Here is a 22401-nt window from a genome sequence, read left to right as displayed (position 1 = left end):
AGTGGTATGATGTTTAATTGAACTGTCAAGCATAAAACTCAAGAGAAGGAATGCTTATTGTACTTACTCAGGTTGTTGCTTGCCATGTTCTTGCATTCTTCCTGATGCTCCAAAATTCCTTTTTTTATATTTCTCTTCTATATGGAGACATAAATTTAGTAATTCTTTCAGAGTTGGTCTGGTGAAAAACACAATTTTCCTTTATCTGGGGATATCTTTATTTCCCCCTTATTCCTGAAGGATACCTTCACTGGGTATCTGGATTGATAGATTTGTGGGATTCTGGGTTGACATATTTTTCTTTCAGCACTTGAAAAACGTGCTGTTTCCTTGTGGCCTCCATTGTTTCTGATAAGAAATCCCCTGTCATTTGAATTGTGTTTTCCTTGTAGGTAAGGTGTCATTTTTCTCTGGCTGCTGTCAAGATTTTTCTTTGTAAGTTTTCAGAAACTTAATTATTATGTGTCTTGGAGGAGATTTGGGTTTACCCTGTTTGGGGTATGCTTAGCTTCTTAAATTTTTAGGTTCATGTTTCTTCCAAAATTGAGAAGTTTTCAGCCATTATTTTTCTGAGTACCTTTTCAGACCTGTCATCTTGTCTTCTTTTTGAAACTCTGATGGCATGAATATTATATCTTTGGTTATAGCCCCACAGTTGCTGAAGCTTTATCATTTTTTTCTACTATTTTCTCTGTGTTGTTGACATTGAGTAATTCCTACTGTTTTATCCTCACTTCACTGATTCTTTCCTCTGTCTCTCCATCCTTCTGTTATGTGCATCCACTGAGTTGTTTATTTTGGTTATTGTATCTTTCAGTAATAATATTTCAATTTGGCTTTTATTTACATCATCTATTTTCTGAGACATCCTACTTTTTCATTTGTTTCAAGTGTGTTCATAATTGCTCATTGAAGCATTTTTATCATAACTGGTTTAAAATATTTCTCAGGCAATTTTAACATCTCAGTCATCTCAGTGTTGGTTTCTGTGGATTGTCTCTTTTCTATTTATTTTGTGATCTTCTTTGTTCTTTGTATGACCAGTTATTTTCTTTTGAAATCTGGACATTTTTGTATTATGTCATGATTCTGGATCTCATTTAAACCTTGCATTTTAACTGTCTCTTTTTGGACACTGCTCTTCTGAGGGTAAGGGGTGGTGATGGTGATTCCTTGTAACTGACAGGTGGAGATGGAAGTCTAGATTCCCCAGGAGGACTCTGTTGATACCTGAAGGTGGGGTCTTTTTACTGCTTGGTTAGGGAGAGGGGTGGGAGTTTCAACTTCCCAGATGGTCTCCGCTGACACTGCAGGGGTTGTGGTAATTACAACCCAATGGAGACGAAAGTTCTGGATCCCTACTTGGCCTTCTCTGACACTACCTGGTGGGCCTGGGGGGAGGCCTTATTACAGCCTCATGAGAGAGGAAGTCTAGATCCCCATTTGGCCTTTGTTGGCATGGGTAGGGAGAGGCTGTACTTTTTTCTGTGGTGTTTTGCTGGGGTAGAGCTGTTAATATCTAATATTTTTCTGTCTTGCTGAGTTGATTCTTTCCTGACTCCTTGATTAGAGGAAGGCTGCTTTAGTTGTGTGTGTGTGTGTGTGTGCACACGTTGGTGTTTCCAGATTGCGGCCTCTTTGACTCCAAGTCTGAGGTACATGAGGCAAAAAGAAAACCCAGGGAATCCACCACCACGTCCTTCTCTGCTCTGCCTTCTTATTGCCATCCTTCAGAGTCTTATGCTTGTTTTACGTATGCTCAGAGATTTTAGTTGTACTTAGTGGGAGGACGTATGTCATCTCTGGGAGTGGATTCCTTCTTCCCAGGGTTATATTTTCTCCAAGATATGCCACGGACAGAAGTTCATAGGAGATGCTTAAACTCCCATATCTCTGCATTGTTTTGTTTGTTTTTTATATCTAAGAGCACAGTTTCTTCTGACTTCCAGGAAGGCTGAGATGGCTGGGCTAAGGTATACAGGGTCCTCTCAGACTGCCCAGTACAGATGATTCTGAGTAGTTGACCAACTGTTGTTCTGGAAGAACTGAGCCCTTATCATAGATCTCAAAGTTGACATAACTCAGACTTATATGATTTTTAGAAAAAAATTTTTAAATTTTAGTTATTTAAATTTTATAAATGATTTTTTTCATGAAAAGTTCTTTTTGTGCCATTGATTTTCTGCTTCCTGATAAATATTAATATTAAGAGAATCCTTTTTAGGAATGGCATGGTTAAAATATCCTTATTTCTAAATCCACAATAATAGATATTATACTAACATTGCAAATGTGCTTTCAATTGAGTATACTCCCAAGAATGGATCAGAAATAGCTATATAAACAAAAGTACATTTCATAGTGGGTGTTTTTAAGTTGCTTTGGCAATGGGATAGACTTGATTATTATTAAGTACATTTAATCTTAAATTGGATAGATAATAGTGAGTGTGGGGCCTGTTTTCTGCAGCGACCTATACTCTAAATGATATATTCCAACTACAGTGGTTTACAGTAAGTTGGAGGCCATCCTAATGGTGAATTTTCCTATCATTCTTCACTTCGGGTAATGCCATTTAGGCTTTTGAGATTTAGAAATATGACAATTGCTTTAATTTGCCATCTATAACATTTTAAAAATCTAGATTTGCATGTGAAAAAAATATTTGTGTGTTCATGAAGATAGCTTATATCTACTGAGCTGTTTTAATTCCATCCAGAATATGTGGTTCTCATCATGTTCTGGACTTCCTATGCCACACACACACATACACACACACACACATACACACAAGCACAGAGCCATCCTGATTTGAAGATTTTGGTAATGTGTTTTTGTACAGGGCATAAAAATATATCTCTGTAATTACATGATATTTAGTGATTAGATAATTATGGATAATTGCATGGGGTAGTTCTAAGTGCTAAAGTGTTACCATAAGATCTAAAATGTACAAATTGCATAATAATTATTCTTGAGAGTTATTTGGTAATTTTGAGCATAATTATCATGTGATCCACAGTGCATGTAATTAATGCATAATCACATGGATTTTGCCTTCATAACTACTTCACCCTTGTTATAAAGCTCTTTGTCATAACATTTGAGTATAAATATATTGTAATTGGCTCCCGGATACAGTACATTAAGCCCCATGATAATTGCTTTCACAGTAACAATACCCCTTATTCCATTCCAATTGCTGTCTTTTAAGATTTTGTTAGGAAGAACAAAATACCTAAGGTATGATGGCGGGCAGGTAGAGGAGTGGGTGAGTGGCGGGTACTATGTGCTCATTGTGGTTGAGGAGTATCTTTGCTGTGACCACAATATTTCCATGTAGATGGAAGATGTTTCCATCTTTCATAGTAGATAAAAATCTGTCTTCTAACTAAACTTGTATTTGGTGTAAGGCTCCTTGCTGTCTAGCCATAGTCAGCACCCATTAAGTCTCTCTATTTTTTTAATTTTTAATTTTTGTGGGTACACAGGTGTATATATTTATGGGGTACATGGGATATTTTGATACAGGCATACAATGCATAATAATCATGTCAGGGTAAATGGGATGTTCATCACCTGAAGTATTTATCCTTTCATTGTGTTACAGATAATCCAGTTATACTCCTAGTTATTTTTAAATGTACAATAAATTATTGTTGACTGTAGTTACCCTGTTGTGCTGTCAAGTACCAGATCTTATTCATTCTACTTAACTGTATTTTTGTACTCATTAACCATTCCCACTTGCCTCCCGCCCCCTGCCAATTTCCTTCCCAGTAACAATGGTTACTTCCTTCTGGCAACTGTTGTTCTACTCTCTCTAAGTTCAGTTGTTTTAATTTTCAGTTCCCACAAATCGGTGAGAACATGCAAAGTTTGTCTTTCTATGTCTGGCTTATTTCACTCAACATAACGATTTTCAGTTCCATCCATGTTGTTGCAAATGAAAGAATCTCACCTTTTTATGGCTGAATAGTACTCCATTGTGTAGAGGTACCACATTTTTTTAAATCCATTCATCTGTTGATGGACATTTAGGTTGCTTCCAAATGTTCACTATTGTTAACAGTGCTGCAATAAACATGGGAGTGCGGATCCTCTATTTGATACACTGATTACCTTTTGGGTATAAACCTAGCAGTGGGATTGCTGGATTATATTACAGCTCTATTTTCAGCTTTTTAAGGAACCTCCAAACTACTCTCCATAATAGTTGTACTAATTTACAATTCTACTAACAGTGTGTATGAGGGTTCCCTTTTTCCTATATCCTCGCCAGCATTTGTTATTGCCTGTCTTTTGGACAAAAGCTATTTTAACTGGGTGAGATGATATCTCATTGTAGGTTTGATTTGCATTTCTCTGATGATCAGTGATGTTGAGCACCTTTTCATACCCATTTGCCATCTGAATGTCTTTTTTGAGAAATGTCTATTCAGAGTTATATCTATTTTCCCATTTTAAATTAGATTAAATTTTTTTCTACAGAGTTGTTTGAGCTTTTTATACATTCTGGTTATTAATCCCTTGTCAGATGAATATTTTGCAAATATTTTCTCCTATTCTATGGGTATCTCTTCACTTTGTTGTTTCCTTTGCTGTGCAGAGGTTTTTTCACTTGATGTGATCCCATCTGCCCAGTTTTGCTTTGGTTGCCTGTGCTTGTGGAGCATTACTCAAGTTGCTTTGGCTGCCTGTGCTTATGGGGTATTACTAAATAAATCTTTACACTATCCAATATCCTAGGGAGTTTTCCCAGTGTTTTCTTGTAGTCGTTTCATAGTTTGAGGTCTTAGATTTATGTCTTTAATCCATTTTTATGTGATTTTTGTATACGACGAGATAGGAGTCCAGTGTCATTCTTCTGCATGTGGTTATCCAGTCTTCCCAGCACCATTTATTGAAGAGACTGTCCTGTCCCCAGGACAGTTGACGATTGTTGACGATTTTTGCATCAATATTCATCAGGGATATTGACCTGTAGTTTTATTTTTTGATGTGTCTTTGGTTTTGGTATCAGGGTAATACTGGCTTAATGGAATGAATTTGGAAGTGTTTCCTCCTCCTCTATCTTTTGGAATAGTTTGAGTAAGATTCTTCTTTAAATATTTGGTAAAATTCAGCAGTGAAGTGATCAAGTCCCAGGCTTTTCTTTGCTTGGAGACTTTATTACAGCTTCAATCTCATTATTTGTTATTGATTGTTCAGGTTTTGGATTTCTTCATGGTTCAGTCTTGGTAGGTTCTATGTGTCTAGGAATTTATCCATTTCTTCTGGGTTTTCTAATTTACTGGCATGTAGTTGCTCATAGTAGCCTCTAATGATCCTTTGAATTACTGCAGTATTAGTTGTAATGTCTCCTTTTTCATCTCTGATTTTATTTATTTGGGTCTTTTTTTTTCTTAGACTAGAAAATGGTTTGTCAATTTTGTTTATCTTTTCAAAAACCAACTTTTTGTTTCATTGATCTTTTGTATTGTTTTCTTCATTCCAACTTGATTTATTTCTGCTCTAATCTTTATTATTTCTTTTACTAATTTTGGGTTTGGTTTGCTCTTGCTTTTCTAGTTCTTTAAGATGCATCATTAGATTGTTTGAGGGTATTCTCTTTTTTTTTGATGTAGGTGTTTATAGCTATAAACTTTCCTCTTAGTACTGCTTTTGCTGCATCCCACAGGTTTTTGGTATGTTGTGTTTGTATTATTATTTGTTTCAAGAAATCTCTAAATTTTCTTCTTAATTTCCTCATTGACCCACTGGTCATTCAGAAGCATATTGTTTAATTTCCATGTGTTTGTATAGTTTCCAAAATTTTCCCTGTTATTGATTTCTAGTGTTATTCCATCATGGTCAGAGAAGATACGTGATATAATTTCAGTTTGTTTTTGAATTTTTAAAGATGCATTTTTTTGCCATAATGTATGGGCGATTCTTGAGAATTATTCAAGTGTTGAGGAGAAGAATGTGGATTTCATAGCCACTGAATGAAATGTTCTGTAAATGTCAATTCGGTCCATTTGGTCAATAGTGCAGCTTGGTCAATATATCTTCGTTGAATTTCTGTCTCAATGATCTGTCCAGTGCTGAAAGTGGCATGTGGAAGTCTTCAGCTGTTATTGTATTGGGGTCTGTCTCTTGCTTTAACTCTAATAAAATTTGTTTTATATATCTGGATGCTCCAATGTTGGGTACATATATATTTACAATTGTTATGTCCTCTTGCTTAATTTACCCCTTTATCATTATGACCTTCTTTGTCTCTTTTGGTAGTTTTGTCTTGAAATCTATTTTGTCTGATACAAGTACAGCTACTCTTGCTCTTTTTTGGTTTCCATTTGCATGGACTATCTTTTTCCATTCCTTTCTTTTTAGTCTATATTTGTCTTTATAGGTGAAGTGTGTCTTTTGTAGGCAACAGATGATTGGGTCTTTTTTTTAATCCATTCAACCACTCGGTGTCTTTTGATTGGAGAGTTTAGTCCATGTGTACTCAGTGTTGTTATTGATAGGTAAGAACTTATTCTTGCCATTTTATTTGTTTTCTGATTGTTTTGTGGTCTTCTCTTTCTTATTTCTTTCCTTACTTTTTTTTAAGTGAAAGTGATTTTCTTTGGTGGTATGTTTTAATTTCTAGCTTTTTACTTTTTGTTGTATCTGTTTATGTTTTTTGATTTGAGGTTACAATAAGGCTTGCAAATAACATCTTATAACCCATTATTTTAAACGGATGACAACTTAACATTGATTGCATAAGCAAACTAACAAACCAGCACAGAGAAAACTAATAAAAACTCTACACTTTAGCTTCATCCCCCTACTTTTTAACTTTTTGTTGTTTCTATTTATATGTTTATATCTGAAAAGTTGTTGGAGTTATTTTTGATCAGTTCATCTTTTAGTCTTTTAACTCCAGATATGAGCAGTTTACACACCACAATTACAGTGTTATGATATTCTGTGTTTTTCTGTGTACTTACTACTACCAGTGAGTTTTGTACCTTCAGATGATTTCTTACTGCTCACTAACATTCTTTTATTTCAGACGGAAGAAATCCTTTTAGCATTTCTTATAGGACAAGTCTGGTCTTGATGGAATCCTTCAGCTTTTGTTTGTCTGGGAAAGTATTTTTCCTTCATATTTGAAATGCATTTTTGTTGGATATATAATTTCAGAATAAAAGGGTTTCTTTCCTTTAGCACTTTAAATAACAATCCCGTTTCCTGGCCTGTAAAGTTTCCACTGAAAAGTCTGCTGCCAGATGTACTGGAGCTCCATTGTATTTTGTTTGTTTGTTTATTTTCTTTTGCAGCTTTTAGGATCCTTTCTTCATTCCTGACCTTTGGGAGTTTGATAATTAAATGTCTTGAGGTAGTCTTATTTGGGTTGAATCTGTTTAGTGTTCTTATAGCCTTCTTATACTTGAACATTGACATCTTTCTCTAGGTTCGAGAAGTTCTCATTATTATCCTTTCGACTAAACTTTCTACCTCTTCCTTTCTCTCTCTCCCTCCTCTTTAAGGCCGATAAATCTTAGATTTGTCTTTTTGAGGCTATTTTCTAGATTATGCGGGTGTGCTTCATTTTTTAAAATCCTTTTTTCTTTGGTCTCCTCTGACGGCATATTTTCAACTAGCCAGTCTTCAAGCTCACTAATTCTTTGCCTTGCTTGGTCAACTCTGCTGTCAAGAGAGTCTGAGGCATTCTGCAGTGGGTCAGTTATATTTTTCAACTCCAGAGATTTTGCATGATTGTTTTTAATTATTCTAATTTCATTGTTAAGTTTATCTGATAGGATTCTGTTTGTCTTTTCTATGTTATCTTGAATTTCACTGAATTTTTTTAAAACAACTATTTTTAATTCTTTGTCTGAAAGGTTACATATCTATCCCTGTCTCTCCAGGATTGGTCCCTGGTGCCTTATTTAGTTCATTTGGTGAGGTCATGTTTTCCTGGATGGTCTTGATGCTCTTGGATGTTTGTTGGTGTCTGAGTTAGGTATTTATTGTAGTCGCTAAAATCTGGGCTTGTTTGTACTCATCCTTCTTGGGAAGGCTTTCCAGGTATTTGAAAAGACTTTGGAGCTGTGATCTACGTTTTTAATCCTTGCAGCCATATCTGCATTAGGGGCCACTCAAAGCCCAGTAATTTCATGGCTCTTTCAGACTCATAGAAGTACCACCTTGGCAGTCTTGGATACAATCCAGAAGAATTTTGTGGATTACCAGGCAGACTTTTCTCTTACATTCTCCCAAACAAACGGATGGTCTCTCTCCCCCCTCCGGGAGCTTCTTGGAGCTGGGCGAGGGGTGACACAAGCACCTCTGTGGCCACTCCACCACTAGGACTGTACCGGATCAGACCTGAAGCCAGGACATCTCTGAGTCTTACCCAAGGCCCATGGGGTACTGCCTGAGTACCACTGTTGATTATTCAGGGCCCAAAGGCTCTGTAGTCAGGAGATGATGAATCCTTCCAGTACTGGGACCTTCCCTTCAAGGCAGTGGATTTTCCTTTGGCCCAAGGTGTGTCTAGAAATGTCACCTGGCAGCTAGGGCCTGGAATGGGGGCCTCATGACTCTGCCCAGTGCCCTATCCTACTTTGGCTGAGCAGTTATCTCAGTTGTAAGACAAAGTCCTCTTTACTCTTCCCTCTCCTCTCCTCAAGGAGAAGGAAGGAGTCTCTTTTGGAGCTGTGAGCTGTGCTGCCTAGGGTTGAGGGAGGGGTGACACTAGCACCCTTAGTTGCCCCAGCTGGTACCTTACTAGGTTGTGTGCACCCCAAGTCCAGTGGCTACAAGCCAAGCACAGCACCAAGACTTGCCCAGGAATTATAGTCCTTCCATCATAGACAGCCTTCAAGTTTATTTAGGACCCCAGAGCACTTCAGCCTATGGTGGTGAGGCTTGTCAGAACTCAGATTCTGACCACTGGGATGGGTGGTACCGCTCTGTCTAGGGCTGGTCTAAATATTCCCTCCATGGGCACTGGTTGAGTTTTGCCTGTTGTTTTTACTGTGACAGGGCAGCACCGAGTTCCTATACCAAGTCCCACTATCACTGTGCTCTCTCTCCCAAGTGCATGCGTTCTCCCTCTAGGGCACACAGCCACTGCAGGGGGATGGGTGAGGGGTGACATCAGCAATTCCAAACGATCTTTTCCACCCTCTTCAGTGCCTCTTTCAATGATATGGAGTTAAAACCAGGTACTGTGACCACTCACCTGAAATTTGGTTCGTATGAAGGTGCTTTGCTGTGTGGACAGTTGTTCAATTTGGTGTTCCTACAGGGAGGATGATTGATGGAGGCTTCTATTTGGCCAGCTTTCTCCACTCTCACCCAAGCCTTTTTATTATTATTAATGCAGCAGAGCATCAGTTTTCTTTTTGGCCTAGAAGTTTCAGAAAGCTGGAGTTTCTGTAAGGAGATCTTGATAAACTGCAGTGAGAGGGAGCCTTACTTTGCTGATGGGACCATCAACTTAATGCTGAAATGCAACTAATTATGAGACTGAAGCAAGAGCTTTGGCTAAACTTCCAAAATGATGACACAATTTTTGCAACTTTTGTCCACAGGTTTCACGTGGCAGGATGACTATACTCAGTATGTGATGGACCAGGAACTTGCAGACCTCCCGAAAACTTACCTGAGGCGTCCTGAAGCATCCAGCCCAGCCAGGTAAGTGTGGACGTGGCTTGTTGCTCCTTGCTCCCAGGACACAGCCCATAGCCATTACATTTATTATTTGTTTGTTTGTTTTAATGTAGCAAAGCACCCACCATCTTTCTGGTGCAGATGTTTCAGAAAGTTAGGATGTCTGTAAGGAAAAGGTTGGTTCCCATGAGAGAAAGCGATATTGGGGTGACCCTCCAGTAAGAGACATGCCCAGGGGTTCTTCATTTTTCCATGAGACTCTTAGAAAAATCCTGATTTTCAAGGCCTTGGTCGAAAGCAGATAAGTCGAGAATTCTCATTTCTCAGTAAGAAATTATTTTTGCTTTAGACAAAAAACAGAATTAAATTGTGAAAGTCTTTATCATCCTTTCCCAGAGCATAGCAACCTATACTGAGCTAAATATATTGTTCCATATTATCTTATTTTGTACTCAAACTATGTGGTAATGTCATACATACCATGGACTAATGTCATACCGATTCTTGAAAGTGAGGAAATTGAGTCATAGGGAGGTTAAAAAATTAGTCTAAAGACAAAGCACAGTAAGAAAGCTGGCACTGTCGGATTCCTGACCCATTGTGCTATTTTTCATGTTAAAAAAAAAAAAAAAAATGAAAACGACCTTTCTTAAAGGTTTAGTTTGAAAAGTCCATTTTTCCCTGACAGACTATTCTAGAGCCATAGTCTTTAGAAAGATTCCAGTAACACAAAATTTAGATACCTTCTTTCATGCTCATGGCCATCTGATAGGGAAAGCAGTTAAGTGTCCTGGCAGGATCAAGAGTGAGAACTTGTGGAGAACTGGTAACCGTCCCCCAGCAGGCCGCACACACTGAGGGCGGGGGCTGCCTCTTTCCTCAGAACGCGGCGCACACTGAGGGCGGGGGCTGCGTCTTTCCCCAGAACGCGGCGCACACTGAGGGCGGGGGCTGCGTCTTTCCCCAGAACGCGGCGCACACTGAGGGCGGGGGCTGCGTCTTTCCCCAGAACGCGGCGCACACTGAGGGCGGGGGCTGCGTCTTTCCCCAGAACGCGGCGCACACTGAGGGCGGGGGCTGCGTCTTTCCCCAGAACGCGGCGCACACTGAGGGCGGGGGCTGCGTCTTAAGCACGCGGCGCACACTGAGGGCGGCGGCTGCTTATTTCCCCAGCACGTCGCGCTCACTGAGGGCAGGGGCTGCGTCTTTCCCCAGCACGCGGTGCACACTGAGGGCAGAGGCTTCGTCTTCAGCACACGGCGCACACTGAGGGCAGAGGCTTCGTCTTCAGCACGCGGTGCACACTGAGGGCAGGGACTGCATCTTTGTGCTTCTGTGCCTGGTGTATCTACCTTTAATACCTCCTTTATCAAAGAGAATGTGCTGTTATAGTCTGTAAGACTTTTCTGTAGGAAACCAAACAAAAAACCACCAAAATGTTTTCAACTTGAGCTGTGTTGAATTTCCATTTTGTTTGTGTTCAAACTCCTTATACTCCTCTCTAAATTCCACTGGGGGCGTTGTGCACTGCCCCAGTGACATTGAACTCCATCAAGTATAGGGATGGGTTGGACGGTCAAGAAGGGCAAAAAACAGAGGGCTGGAAGAATTCGGAAAACCAAGCAAGGGATGGCGCCTCCTCACTCTGGGGGGTGCAGAACAGGGCAAACAGAAGCTGCCAAACGTGGGAGGAAAGGGGCACCACGGAGAGAAGAATCCAGGGAGGACCTGCCTCTGAGAAAAACTCAGCAACAACCCTGGAGAGGCGCCTGGATTGTGCCTTCTAAACAACGTTAAATGTGGTCATTTGAAAAATTGCCAGTTTTTATTATTTAAAACAGTGCCAGTTTTATTATGAAAAATGGTATGTTATCTTTGTTTTATGAATTATAAGTGAGATTAAAAGTTTAAAATACATATGCTTTGAGATTGGAATTTTCTCCTTCTTTCCTCTCTTCCTTCCTTCCTTTTTCTTTCTTCTTTCTTTCTTTTTGGCTCTTGCTTCATCACCTAGGCCAGAGTGCAGTGGCGTGATCTCGGCTCACTACAGCCTCCACCGCTTGGGTTCAAGCAATTCTCTTGCCTCAGCCTCCTGAGTAGCTGGGACTACAGGTGTGTGCCACCATACCCAGCTAATTTTTCTATTTTTTGTAGAGATGGGGTTTTGCCATGTTGGCCAGGCTGGTCTCGAACTCCTGACCTCATGATCCGCCCACCTTGGTCTCCCAAAGTGCTGGGATTACAGGCATGAGCCACCACGTCCAGCCGAGACTGGAATTTTCTTTGTGAATTTTCTGTATATGGTCTTTGTCTGTATAAAAAGGACTTTTTGTGTTTTTCTGTTTGTTCTTTTTATTATAGGTTCTTTATATTTCAGGCTAGTAACTTTTCACATATTATATTTTGTAAAAATATTTTTATCAGCCTGGAATGTAGATGGCACTAGCTATGGTTGCAAATAAAAACAGCTCTTACCATTCTGTAGGTTGGATTTCTAAGTTCTTTCTTTGTGAGTGTTGAACCCAGGCAAGAGCAATTATCCCTGCCCCCAAAACAGAGGCCCATTTAGGGAGGCAAAGGCTGGATATTCTCCAGACTCCTTTCCTCCACACTCCCCTCCCCTGCCCTGTGATGGGCTTCATGCCTTTAAGCTCCATCGGGTCCTCTGGGCCTCTGGCTTTGGTGGGGTTTGGAACAAGCTGTACCCAGCATGGAGGGCAGAGGAGTCTGGGCACGTTCCCCAGCTCTTCCCCAGGCCCAGACATGACTGCCTGGGGACAATCACTCCCTCTCATGCTGTCCCTCCTGCTGACCCAAAGGCCTCCCCAGTCCTGCCAGCGCCTTCCTCATGCCGGACTCTGACACCTACTGAAGGAGGTTCCTATGAGGCCCTGCCCAGGAGAGAATAAGAAACAGTGTGGCCCATCGTCTTCCTCAACAGTTGCCCACAATATTTCCTGATGCAAATGTGATCGTTTTTCTTTTTTTCCTAAAATTTCTGGAAAACTTCTTTTACCATTGAAATGATCTACTTTCTAGTATATTGTTTAGGAATGTTCTTCATTTATAGAGCATTTTCATTGTCTTCCACGATTATTGGTAAAATATGCTTACACTGTTGTGTGATTTGGGGTATTTATAAGCTATCCTTTAATAGCGATTTCCACATTTGTTAATGCAGTGTAGTGAATGCTATTCTCTTGATGAAAAGAGTCAAACTCTGTAAAATATTTTTAGAGATGTATTCTGAGCCAAATATGAGTGGCCATAGCCCGTAATGCAGCCCTCAGGAGGTCCTGAGAACATGGGCCCAGGGTGCTCAGGGTGCAGCTTGGTTTTATAGATTTTAGGGAGGCGTGAGACATCAATCAAATACATTGGTTTGGTTCAGAAGGTGGGACAACTCAAAGCAGGGGCTTCCAGGCTGTAGGTGAATTCAAACATTTTCTGGTTGACAACTGGTTGAGTTTATCTGAAGACCTGGGATCAATAGAAAGAAAATGTTCCAGTTAATATAAAGGATTATGGAGACCAAGTTTTATTGTGCAGAGGAAGCTCTCAGCAGACTTCAGAGAGAGCAGGTTGTAAGATGCTTCTTATTGGACCTAAAAGGGTGCCTGGCTCTTGGTTGATTATCTCCTGGATCTGGAAAGGAAGGAAGGAAAACAAAGGGGAAAGGAGTTCCCTACAGAATGTGGATTTTTCCCACAAGAGACTTTGCACGGCAATTTCCAGGTATTGCAAGGAAATATATTTTAGGGTTAAATATTTTGATTTTTTCCCCTTGTCTCATAATGTTCTGCCAGAGTCAGACTGAAAAGTAAGTCACAATATATAGGGTCAAATAAAACCCATCTGATGAGAATTTATGGTTTGTGGGGTATGACTCCCCAGATCTCTTAGATAGGAATTTGGGCAAGAGAAAAAATCAGAGCTTAGTTTTCACTAGTATGGTTTTTAAAATTACTCAGTACATGTGTAGTTATATTCCTTTGCCATTGTAAACTTACTTTTTCTTTAGCCAGGTGTGGTGGCGCCTGGCTACTCAGGAGGCTAAGAGAGAGGATCACCTGAGCCCGGGTGATTGAGGCTGCAGTTAGTCATGATCACACACAGCACTCTAGCCTGGGAGATAGAGTGAGACCCTGTCTCAAAAAAAACCCACTTTTTTTTCACCCTTGTAACACGATTTTTAAAAAGAATTATCTCTTAGATTTTCTTCTTTTTGTTGTTCTCTTTCTTTTAAATAAAACTTCTTTGGTAAAACTTATTTACGCTATTTATTCATTTTTTAAAAAATAATGAAATCAAATAATTTGCTTTTGAGCATAATTTTAACATCATTCTATAACTGATGAATTCTCACTTGCTTTTGTTCTAAATTATCTGTAATTGTCATTTTATATCCTTTTGAAACAATAAATGTTTGGTAGGCTTTTCTACTTTTTCATATTTATGTGTTGTTTTTAAACTTCAAATTAGTGTCTAATTCTACTGCATTTTAGTCAGAATGTGACTTTGTTCAACTTTTACTCTTTGGTAATTTTGAGGTTTTCTTTGGCCTAATTGATACCATACTTAATCTTCAATTGGCGCTTCAAAAATATATTTGTATAACTATTTGCAGGATACAGACTTTTATAAATAGTTTATAATTATAGATATATGATGTGTAATTAGGTAAAAATGTAAGTGTCAATTGTATTACTTCAACATGTCCTTATTTATATTGTGACTTTCTGAAATTTCTCAGACAAAAACAGTATTTCTGTGAGTTTTCCTTTGGGGGTTGATGTGTTTAGCTTCATAGGCTCTGAGGCTCTGCTGCTTAGCACACAGGGGCTGCGTCAGCCCGTCCTCAGTGTCCATCATTAGTGGATTGTTGTTTAAATGGTGCCTGCATCTCCCTTAATGCTTGTTGTCTTGGATTCCATTTTCCTAAATGAGTAGGGCCTTTCCTGCTTCCTCTTTGTTTTTGTTGCCTGATTAATCCATGGCTATCTTCAGAATTTGACCTTTGGGACTGTTTCTGTTTGAAACTCAGCTTTTATAAGATCAAGCGGTGTTTCCAAAGCCCCTTGGGTCAGGTCGGAGGGCGGGTTATAGCAGCAAGGGGACTGATTCCTCTGTGGGGCTTTTTCTTCTCATATGTGGATTGTGGCTTGTTTGCCTTCTCATACGTGGATTGTGGCTCATTTGCCTCTTCTTTAGTATTCATAATTTTGTCTTATTTTAGATTTAATTTGTGGCCATCACCTCTAGATTTTCAAGCAATTTTAAAGTAATGGATTTGTTTCATTCCTCGTTAAAGGGATCATCATGTTCTGATTCCTGCTGCATGATAAGGAATTGTGTTGGCTTTCAGCGTCCTCACTCCCCACTCCCAGGAGCTGCTTCTAACCAGGCTCCCCTAGTGCCTGCCTGTGCCCTTCACCAGATGGACCCTGGGCCAGCATTTGTTGGATAAATGGTGGTGAAGGAGAGAATGCGTTATCTGCCCATGCCTTTGAATTCTTGCATGGGTAGCTACACTAACCAAGAATGTCACCTGGCTTTCTCCACTCCATGTGTATTCAGAGCATTCTGAGCTTCACAGCTGAACAAGAATCCACAATGGGCCAGTGACATAGTAGTTGGTGTTCTTTACATAAGGCAGTTAATCTCCAGAGATTGAGTAACTTGCTGAAAACCAATCATCCATTCATGAAATAAAGGCGACATTAGAATGAAGTCTTCAGAATTCCCAGCCCTGTTTTTGGGCTTACCAGAGTGTCAACCACAAGCTCATTTCTCCTGCTGGTTCTTCTCTTCCCACACATGAGGTCCCTTAAGCAGAGTAAGCCCCATGAGAGAAAGCCAGAAATAGACGCAGTGTGGAAAATCAGCAAAGCAGTAAGTATGAGTGCCCAGTGTGAGGAACAGAGCTCGCACCTAAGGGGTCACCAGGGACATGAGAACATGCTAAGGGCTAAGAGACCTTGAGAACCGAGAGCCTGAGAACATGCTAAGGACTAAGGAGGACCGAGAACCAGGAACCTGAGAACATGCTAAAGCCTAAGGAGAAGCTGAGAACAAGCTAAGGGCTAAGAGAGTCAAGGAAGGGGAACCTGAGAACTGAGGACTTGAGAACATGCTAAGGGCTAAGATAACCAAGAACCTGGGAACATGCTAAGGGCTAAGGAGGACCTGAGAAGCCAGAACCTGAGAAGAACATGCTAAGGGCTAAGGAGGCCTGAGAACCAGGGAACATGCTAAAGGCTCCTGAGGCAGGAACAGGGACAACGAATACCAGCTGTGTATGTGAGCACCGATGACTTCACAGAGAACTTCAGGTGGCCATGAAGGTTGGATGTAAAACATAAGATGGGCCTGTCATTTGGAATTTTTTCCTTTAACAAACTGGGTGACAATCTAGAATATCTCATATTATCGTGAGCCTAAGGCCAGTGCGTGCAAGTGGAGAAGGGAATAGCTACTAAGTGTAAAACATTTTTCATCTTTTTAAAGTACAAAATTCATATGTATGAAGTTTTGACCTACTTCAAGCTGGATGCCAGAGCAAAAGTCAATGTGCAAGTTAATTGCTACAACATCACGCGGCATAATGATAAACACTCTCATTGCCGTGACATACTGCAGCGTCACAAACAAGTCCCCAGGCATGGACAGAGGTGAAGCAAAGATGAATATGACAATTTAAAGGTACATTTATGAGGTGGTTCCATTTGCATTGATTAGCAATTAGTGAGAAAAGTAGACAACATACCAGAAAAGTAAATTAACTGCAGTTAAATTACACTCTGACAACATAGAACATGAAATTTCATTCATTAAAAAATGGCCAAGGAAATTATAGCCATGATTTGAGATGCAAAGAACTGCAAAGGCCTTGATAATTTATATGCCTGTTACATCTGTATCAGTGTAACTTGAAAAGTGATATTGTTTGGCTGTATCCCCACCCAAATCTCATCTTGAATTGTAGTTCTCATAATCTGCACGTGTCATGGGAGGGACCCAGTGGGAGGTAATTGAATCATGGAGGTGGCTGTCTCCATGCTGTTCTCATGATAGTGAGTGAGTTTCACGAGATCTGATGGTTTTACAAGGGACTCTTTCCCCTTTGCTCCTTGCACTTCTCTCTCCTGCCACCTTGTGAAGAAGGGTGTGTTTGCTTCCCCTTCTGCTGTGATTGTTAAGTTTCCTGAGACCTCCCCAGCCATGCTGAACTGAGTCAATTAAACCTCTCCTTTATAAATTACCCAGTCTCAGGTATATTTTTATGAGCAGTATGGGAACAAAGTAATACAAAAAGGCACTAGAAATAAAAACATGGTGGGTTTATCAATTGAAATAATCAAGCAAAAATGGGATTTTTTTATAAGCCCCATGCAGGTGTCACACACCTAATGTTAGTGATCCGTTCTTGAAAATCAACATCCTACATGGAAACAGTACCTGGAAACCTATTCCATTACTGTATGTGGGAAATTTGTAATGAGTTCCACATCCACTCAAGCCCCAGTGTATTTCCTAAAGTGTTTCTAAATCACACTAAAGACCCATATACAAGTACCAGATGGTCATGTTTGGATAGAAGACACTTCTTGCTGATACCCAGAAGTGGAAATTGTTCTTAGCAAAGCATGTGTTCTATTTGAAATAATACTGCCTCACTTAGCACCTGCAAAGTCTGAGCTGCACCACCCTCAGGCTGTTGGGTGATGCCACAGTGCTGTGTTTGGAGACATACCCAGACTTTTTCTGAATATGATTTTGTTCAGAATGTAGCATCAAATTCTGTGAAAGGAGATACACATGCACACGCACACACACACACATACATGTATATACATATATATGTATACAGGTGCTCCTTGACTTATATCTACCTCCTGTACCTGCCTGGGGAGCCTGTGCTGTTCATATCCCTCATTGTGGAGCTCTGCTGGGGATGATGTCCTTCAGTGTCTGTATTTCTAAGAGAGCCATAAGTCTACCTTTGTATTTGAAGGATATTTTCATGGGATATAGAATTCTGGGTTACTTTTTTTTCTTTCACTACTTTAAAAATGTTTTCCATTGTCTTCTGGCCTGGAGCACTTCTCAAGGAGAAATCTATAGTCGCCTTTCCACTGGCATCGGGGGTGCTGGATTCAAGTCCCCCAAGATCCTCACTAGCCATGGGCAGGGCCCCAGGGGTGCCCGGGGAGCTACATCTCGGTTGGGTGTCTGGACAGCAGACTCTGTAGTCCTGAAGTCCAAATGCAGGGTCTTGGGAAGACCCCTCGTGGGGAAGTGAAGAGACGGGTTTGGCCGAGGAGAGGTTGGACTCAGTGTGGTCACGACAGAGGCCTCAGGAGCCCTCACCCCTCCTCAGAGGCTGGGGACCAGTGTGGGATGCAGACCTCCCCAGATGGGGTACAAACGTGGGTGAGGCAGACCCCCATGGTGGAGGGCCATTTCGGGAGGGGACACAGCTGTGTGGTGATGACACTTTGCCCCCAGCTGCCTCAGGGACAGTGGTGCTCAGTGGCCTGCCAGAGTTGACGAGACAGAGCTGAAGGTCTGGGGAAACCAAGGCAGCTTGAGTTCACAGGTCAGAGTATAAAAGAGAAGAGTGCACAGAGAGCCCTGGAGATTTTCAGCCACTGCTGAGGATTTGGTAGATGACTGATGATCTTGTGTCTATGAGGGAAAAGAACCATCCAAAAAAATGAGAGCAAACAGTATCTGGCATTCACACAGGGTGCGACATAGTGCCTCTTCAAACCTATCAGACTTGCAAACCTCATAATTTCCAGATAATTGGATAGAATGCCCACAGAGTCCTGTCTTAGTAGTGGGGAGTAATTTGTCATAGATAATTGCTGCTCTGATACTGCCAAACAAGACTTAAAAGTAAGAACCGAGAGGGTTGAACTGGTCCCAAGCAACTTAACTGAATGCCAGAGCAAAGGTAAATAATATTTATGGGATTGCAAATGTCCATCACCCAATAAGGTAAAATTCACAATGTGAATATATAGACATGGATTATCTGGCATGAAAAGGAGCAGGAAAATGCAACTCATAAAATTCATCAGTGTAGACACAGAACTGACAGAGACACAATAAGTAGGAGACAGGAAAATTTCATGGGTGGAATGAATAGCAGATTAGACACTGTGGTAGAAAATATTAGTGAACTTGAAGACACAGCAATAGGAACTATCCATAAGGAAACAAGGAAGGATAGTTTAAAAAAATAAAAAACACCAGTGAGCTATGGGACACGTCTAAAGGCCAAATATCTGTATAACTGGAGTCCCAAGGCGGGAGAGACAGGAACAGAAAAATCATTTGAAGAAATAATGAGGAAAATTGTTTCAATATGATAAAAATTATAAACTCACAGACCCAGAAAGCTCAATGAGCCCCCTAAAAAAGAAACATGAAGACTAAGAAATATCATAATCAAATTTCTCAAAACCAGTGATAAAAAGCCAACCTTAAAAGCAGTCAGAGGGAAAAAAGTTGCATTTCATAGAGAGATGAGATGATGAAGGCCACTGCAGGTTTCTCCTTGAGAATGCTCCAGGCCAGAAGACGATGGAAAGCATTTTTAAAGTACTGAAAGGAAAAAAAAATGAACATCAACCCAGAATTCCATATCCCATGGAAGTATCCTTCAGAAACAAAGGTAAAATTATGGCTTTCTCAGAAATATAGACGCTGAAGGACATCATCACCCACAGAGCTCCATGGCCAGGGCTGGTAAAGCCGCCGTTCTGGCAGAAGGGAAAGGTGCCAGATGGAAACAAATGAGAGAGCATGCGACGGCAACTGCATCAATCGATAGATGGTGTTTTCCTGTCACTTAAATCACATTTAAAGAAGTTGATTGTTTAAACAAAAATGATGAAAGTGTATTGTGAGGTTGATAACATACCTGTCAACAGAATTCATGTCAACACCTGCATCAGAGCTGGAGGGAGAATTGCAAGTATCTATTTAAGGCTCGTATTTCATATGTTAAGTGGTGTGATGTCCCTTGGAGGCAACCTGTGGTTAGTTAAACGTGACTGTTATACACTAGCCTAATTTGGTCTTCTTGCCCTAACGAGGATCTAGACTTAGGTGTTGAGAAGGCGAAGGCGGAGCCATGCCCCAGGGCTCTGAGGCAGCCAGTGCCTGGGCGCTCAGGAAAGTACCTGCCTCCACCTGGGACCTAGCCTCTCCCTGGCCTGAGAGAAGCAGATGGCAGCCGACCGCACCTGCAAAGCCTGTTACGAGGGAGGCCTGAGTCTTGTGCTGGTAGTGGGGCATGGCGCCGGGGCCTGTGGCATCTGGACCGTCCACTGCAGCACAAGTCGGACCTGAAGTGATGGGTCATCACTGAGCATGGCTCTCAGCGGGAAGGGGATTTGGGAGCGTTGCTGAGGGCGGCAGGTTCACGGAGGGCCCTGCTCTTGTCTGTGGGCAGCAGAGCCGGACAGCAAGGGCCCCCAGACTGGCCCATCTTTTTAATGGTGATTCCCGTTCTTTTATGGACATAAATGAGGCACTCAATTAATTATACAAACTAAAAATAATCAGAATTGAAAGCTCTTTGGTCTGTGTCTAAACTCCATGTCTACGAAATCTTTGCATTTTATTAGAAGCATGGCGTGTGTGCGTGCAGGCGCACACACACACGCACTCACAAACACAGACAAATGCACATACATGCACTCACACCCCTCACACACTCACACTCACACACACACTTACACAAACTCGCACATGAGCGCACACACACACACTTTTTTTTTTTTTTGAAACAGGATCTTCCTCTGTTGCCTGAGGCTGGAGCACAGTGGTGCCATCGTAGCTCACTGCAGCCTCAAGTTCCTGGGCTCTAGTGACCCTCCTGCCTGCACTTCCCAAAGTGCCAGGATTATAGCTGTGAGCCCCCATGCCGGCCTCACATTATATTCCTTTTTTGTTGTTGTTGTTGAGACAGAGCTTTGCTGGAAGGTGGAGGTGGGGTGCAGTCACTCATGCAGGTGTTCTTAAACCTGGCTGGTAGAGGCGTCTCCTATGGGAATTCTCTTCCTTATTTGGGAGCATGCCCTGGGCCCTTTTGGTCATGTGCAAAAAAGCAAAGGCCTCCATGGGGCTGTGAAGCTCTGGGCGGCTGAGTCCTGGGTGCAGAGACCAGCGGCAGAGTCTGCGGGTGAGCTGGGCAGGTAGGGAGGCCATGCCCATCGTGTCCCAGGCTGAGATGCTGCCCCGTGGCTCAGGCAAGCTCTCCACCACAGCTGAGAGTAAAGGGGGACAGGGCGCAGGCTCGGGGGGCCACGGACGTCCTCTGCCCATGCCCAGGCCTCCACCAGCGCTCCCCATAAACATGGGGAGTCCTGACTCTGTCTCTCCAGGGGCCTGTTGGGCGTTACCGTGACTTTTCCAGTGAATCTCCCTGGTTCTGCTCTTCCTTTCCGTGTGGCTGCACAAGCTGGTGATGGGGGCCCCACTGGGAAGTGGCCGCTTTCTCAGGGACTCTGAGCATCGTTAGTGGGGGCCACATGTGGCTGACACGTCCAGTTGCCTCCTGGATTTATGCCTTCAGCATGCAGCTGTCCTGTGGGGCCCCTGGCCAGCTGTGCCTGGTTCTTGGCCTTGTCCTCACTGGCCCTACCCCTGCCGCCCTCAGCAGGGTGGGCACCATGTGTCTCTGCCCATGGGGGAAGTGTCTTATATGTTTGTCCTTCTAGCCTCAGGCGTCCCTGCCCTGCATGGTGTGCGCGCACCGATGACGGTGCATGAATCACTGTTTTAACAGCAGGGACTGCAGTGGAGGGGCTGAGAGCACTGCATGGACGTCCCGAGGCTGCGGCGAAGTACATCAACCTAAGGCCTAAAACAATGCACATTTATCAGGCGAGAACCTGGTTCCTGCCTTTTCCAGCTTCTGGGCTGCCACCTTCCTTGGTCTACCCACAAACCCAGCAGAAGCCATGCCAAGCCTTGGGCCCCCCATGCCCACCCAGCCTCCGGCTGCCTCTGCCTCCTGGAGAATTCCTGCTGAGCCTGCAGCCAGCACCTGCAGCTTCCTCCCTTTCTCCCCTCCCCTTGTTTCCCGAGTATTGCTTTTGCTTCCTGTCTTCAGCTCTCAGCAGGGGTCATTCGTCCATCCCCACAACCACGAGGCAGGTGCTGTTAGCCATCCTCGTGCCAGACACAGGCTCGGGGGCCCGGGAGAAGTTCAAACCCATGGTCATGGAGCAGCAAGGCCAGGCCGGCCACCGAGCCCGGCTCCCAGCCCCTCGCATGCACCCAGGCACCACAGGGGACAGGGCAGCTCCGGGCACCAGCAAACATGCGGTTGATGTCTGGTTTCTTTTGCTTTTTCAGGCCCTCAAAACACAGCGTTGGCAGCGAGAGGAAGTACAGTCGGGAGGGCGGCGCTGCCCTGGCCAAGGCCCTCCGACACCACCTGCCCTTCCTGGAGGCCCTGTCCCAGGCCCCGGCCTCAGATGTGCTCGCCAGGACCCATACGGCGCAGGACAGATCCCCCGCTGAGGTGACCCTTCCACTTCCTCCCCAGGCCAGGGTTGGCTTTTCCTTCAGGGTGCAGGTACCTGGGCATGTTTCCTTAGTCGCTGGCTCCTCTTGGCTTTGCACCTGTTTCCCAGGCCAGCGGGCATCCTGCGAACAGGGCTTCGGTGTTCCTGGGGCCCCTTAGAGTGACACCTGCTCCCAGTCCAGCCACCCCCACAAACGCTT

The 22401-nt window shown here is 42.6% G+C and overlaps 1 protein-coding gene across 12 annotated transcripts in view; it reads left to right on the top strand.

The window, feature by feature from the left end:
• PTPRN2 (protein tyrosine phosphatase receptor type N2) overlaps nt 1-22401 on the top strand; it is a 1035582-nt gene that overhangs the window by 364097 nt on the left and 649084 nt on the right. For all 12 annotated transcript variants that reach the window (XM_024249815.3, XM_054560095.2, XM_054560097.2 and 9 more), the window contains 2 exons: nt 9576-9678; nt 22030-22198. In XM_024249815.3, coding sequence (XP_024105583.2) covers nt 9576-9678; nt 22030-22198 — 272 coding nt within the window. The remainder of the gene's footprint in view (nt 1-9575; nt 9679-22029; nt 22199-22401) is intronic.

The sequence above is a fragment of the Pongo abelii genome, chromosome 6 (genome assembly GCF_028885655.2).
Source record: "Pongo abelii isolate AG06213 chromosome 6, NHGRI_mPonAbe1-v2.0_pri, whole genome shotgun sequence".
Classification (NCBI taxonomy): Eukaryota; Metazoa; Chordata; class Mammalia; order Primates; family Hominidae; genus Pongo; species Pongo abelii.
This window is presented reverse-complemented; position numbering and strand designations above follow the sequence as displayed.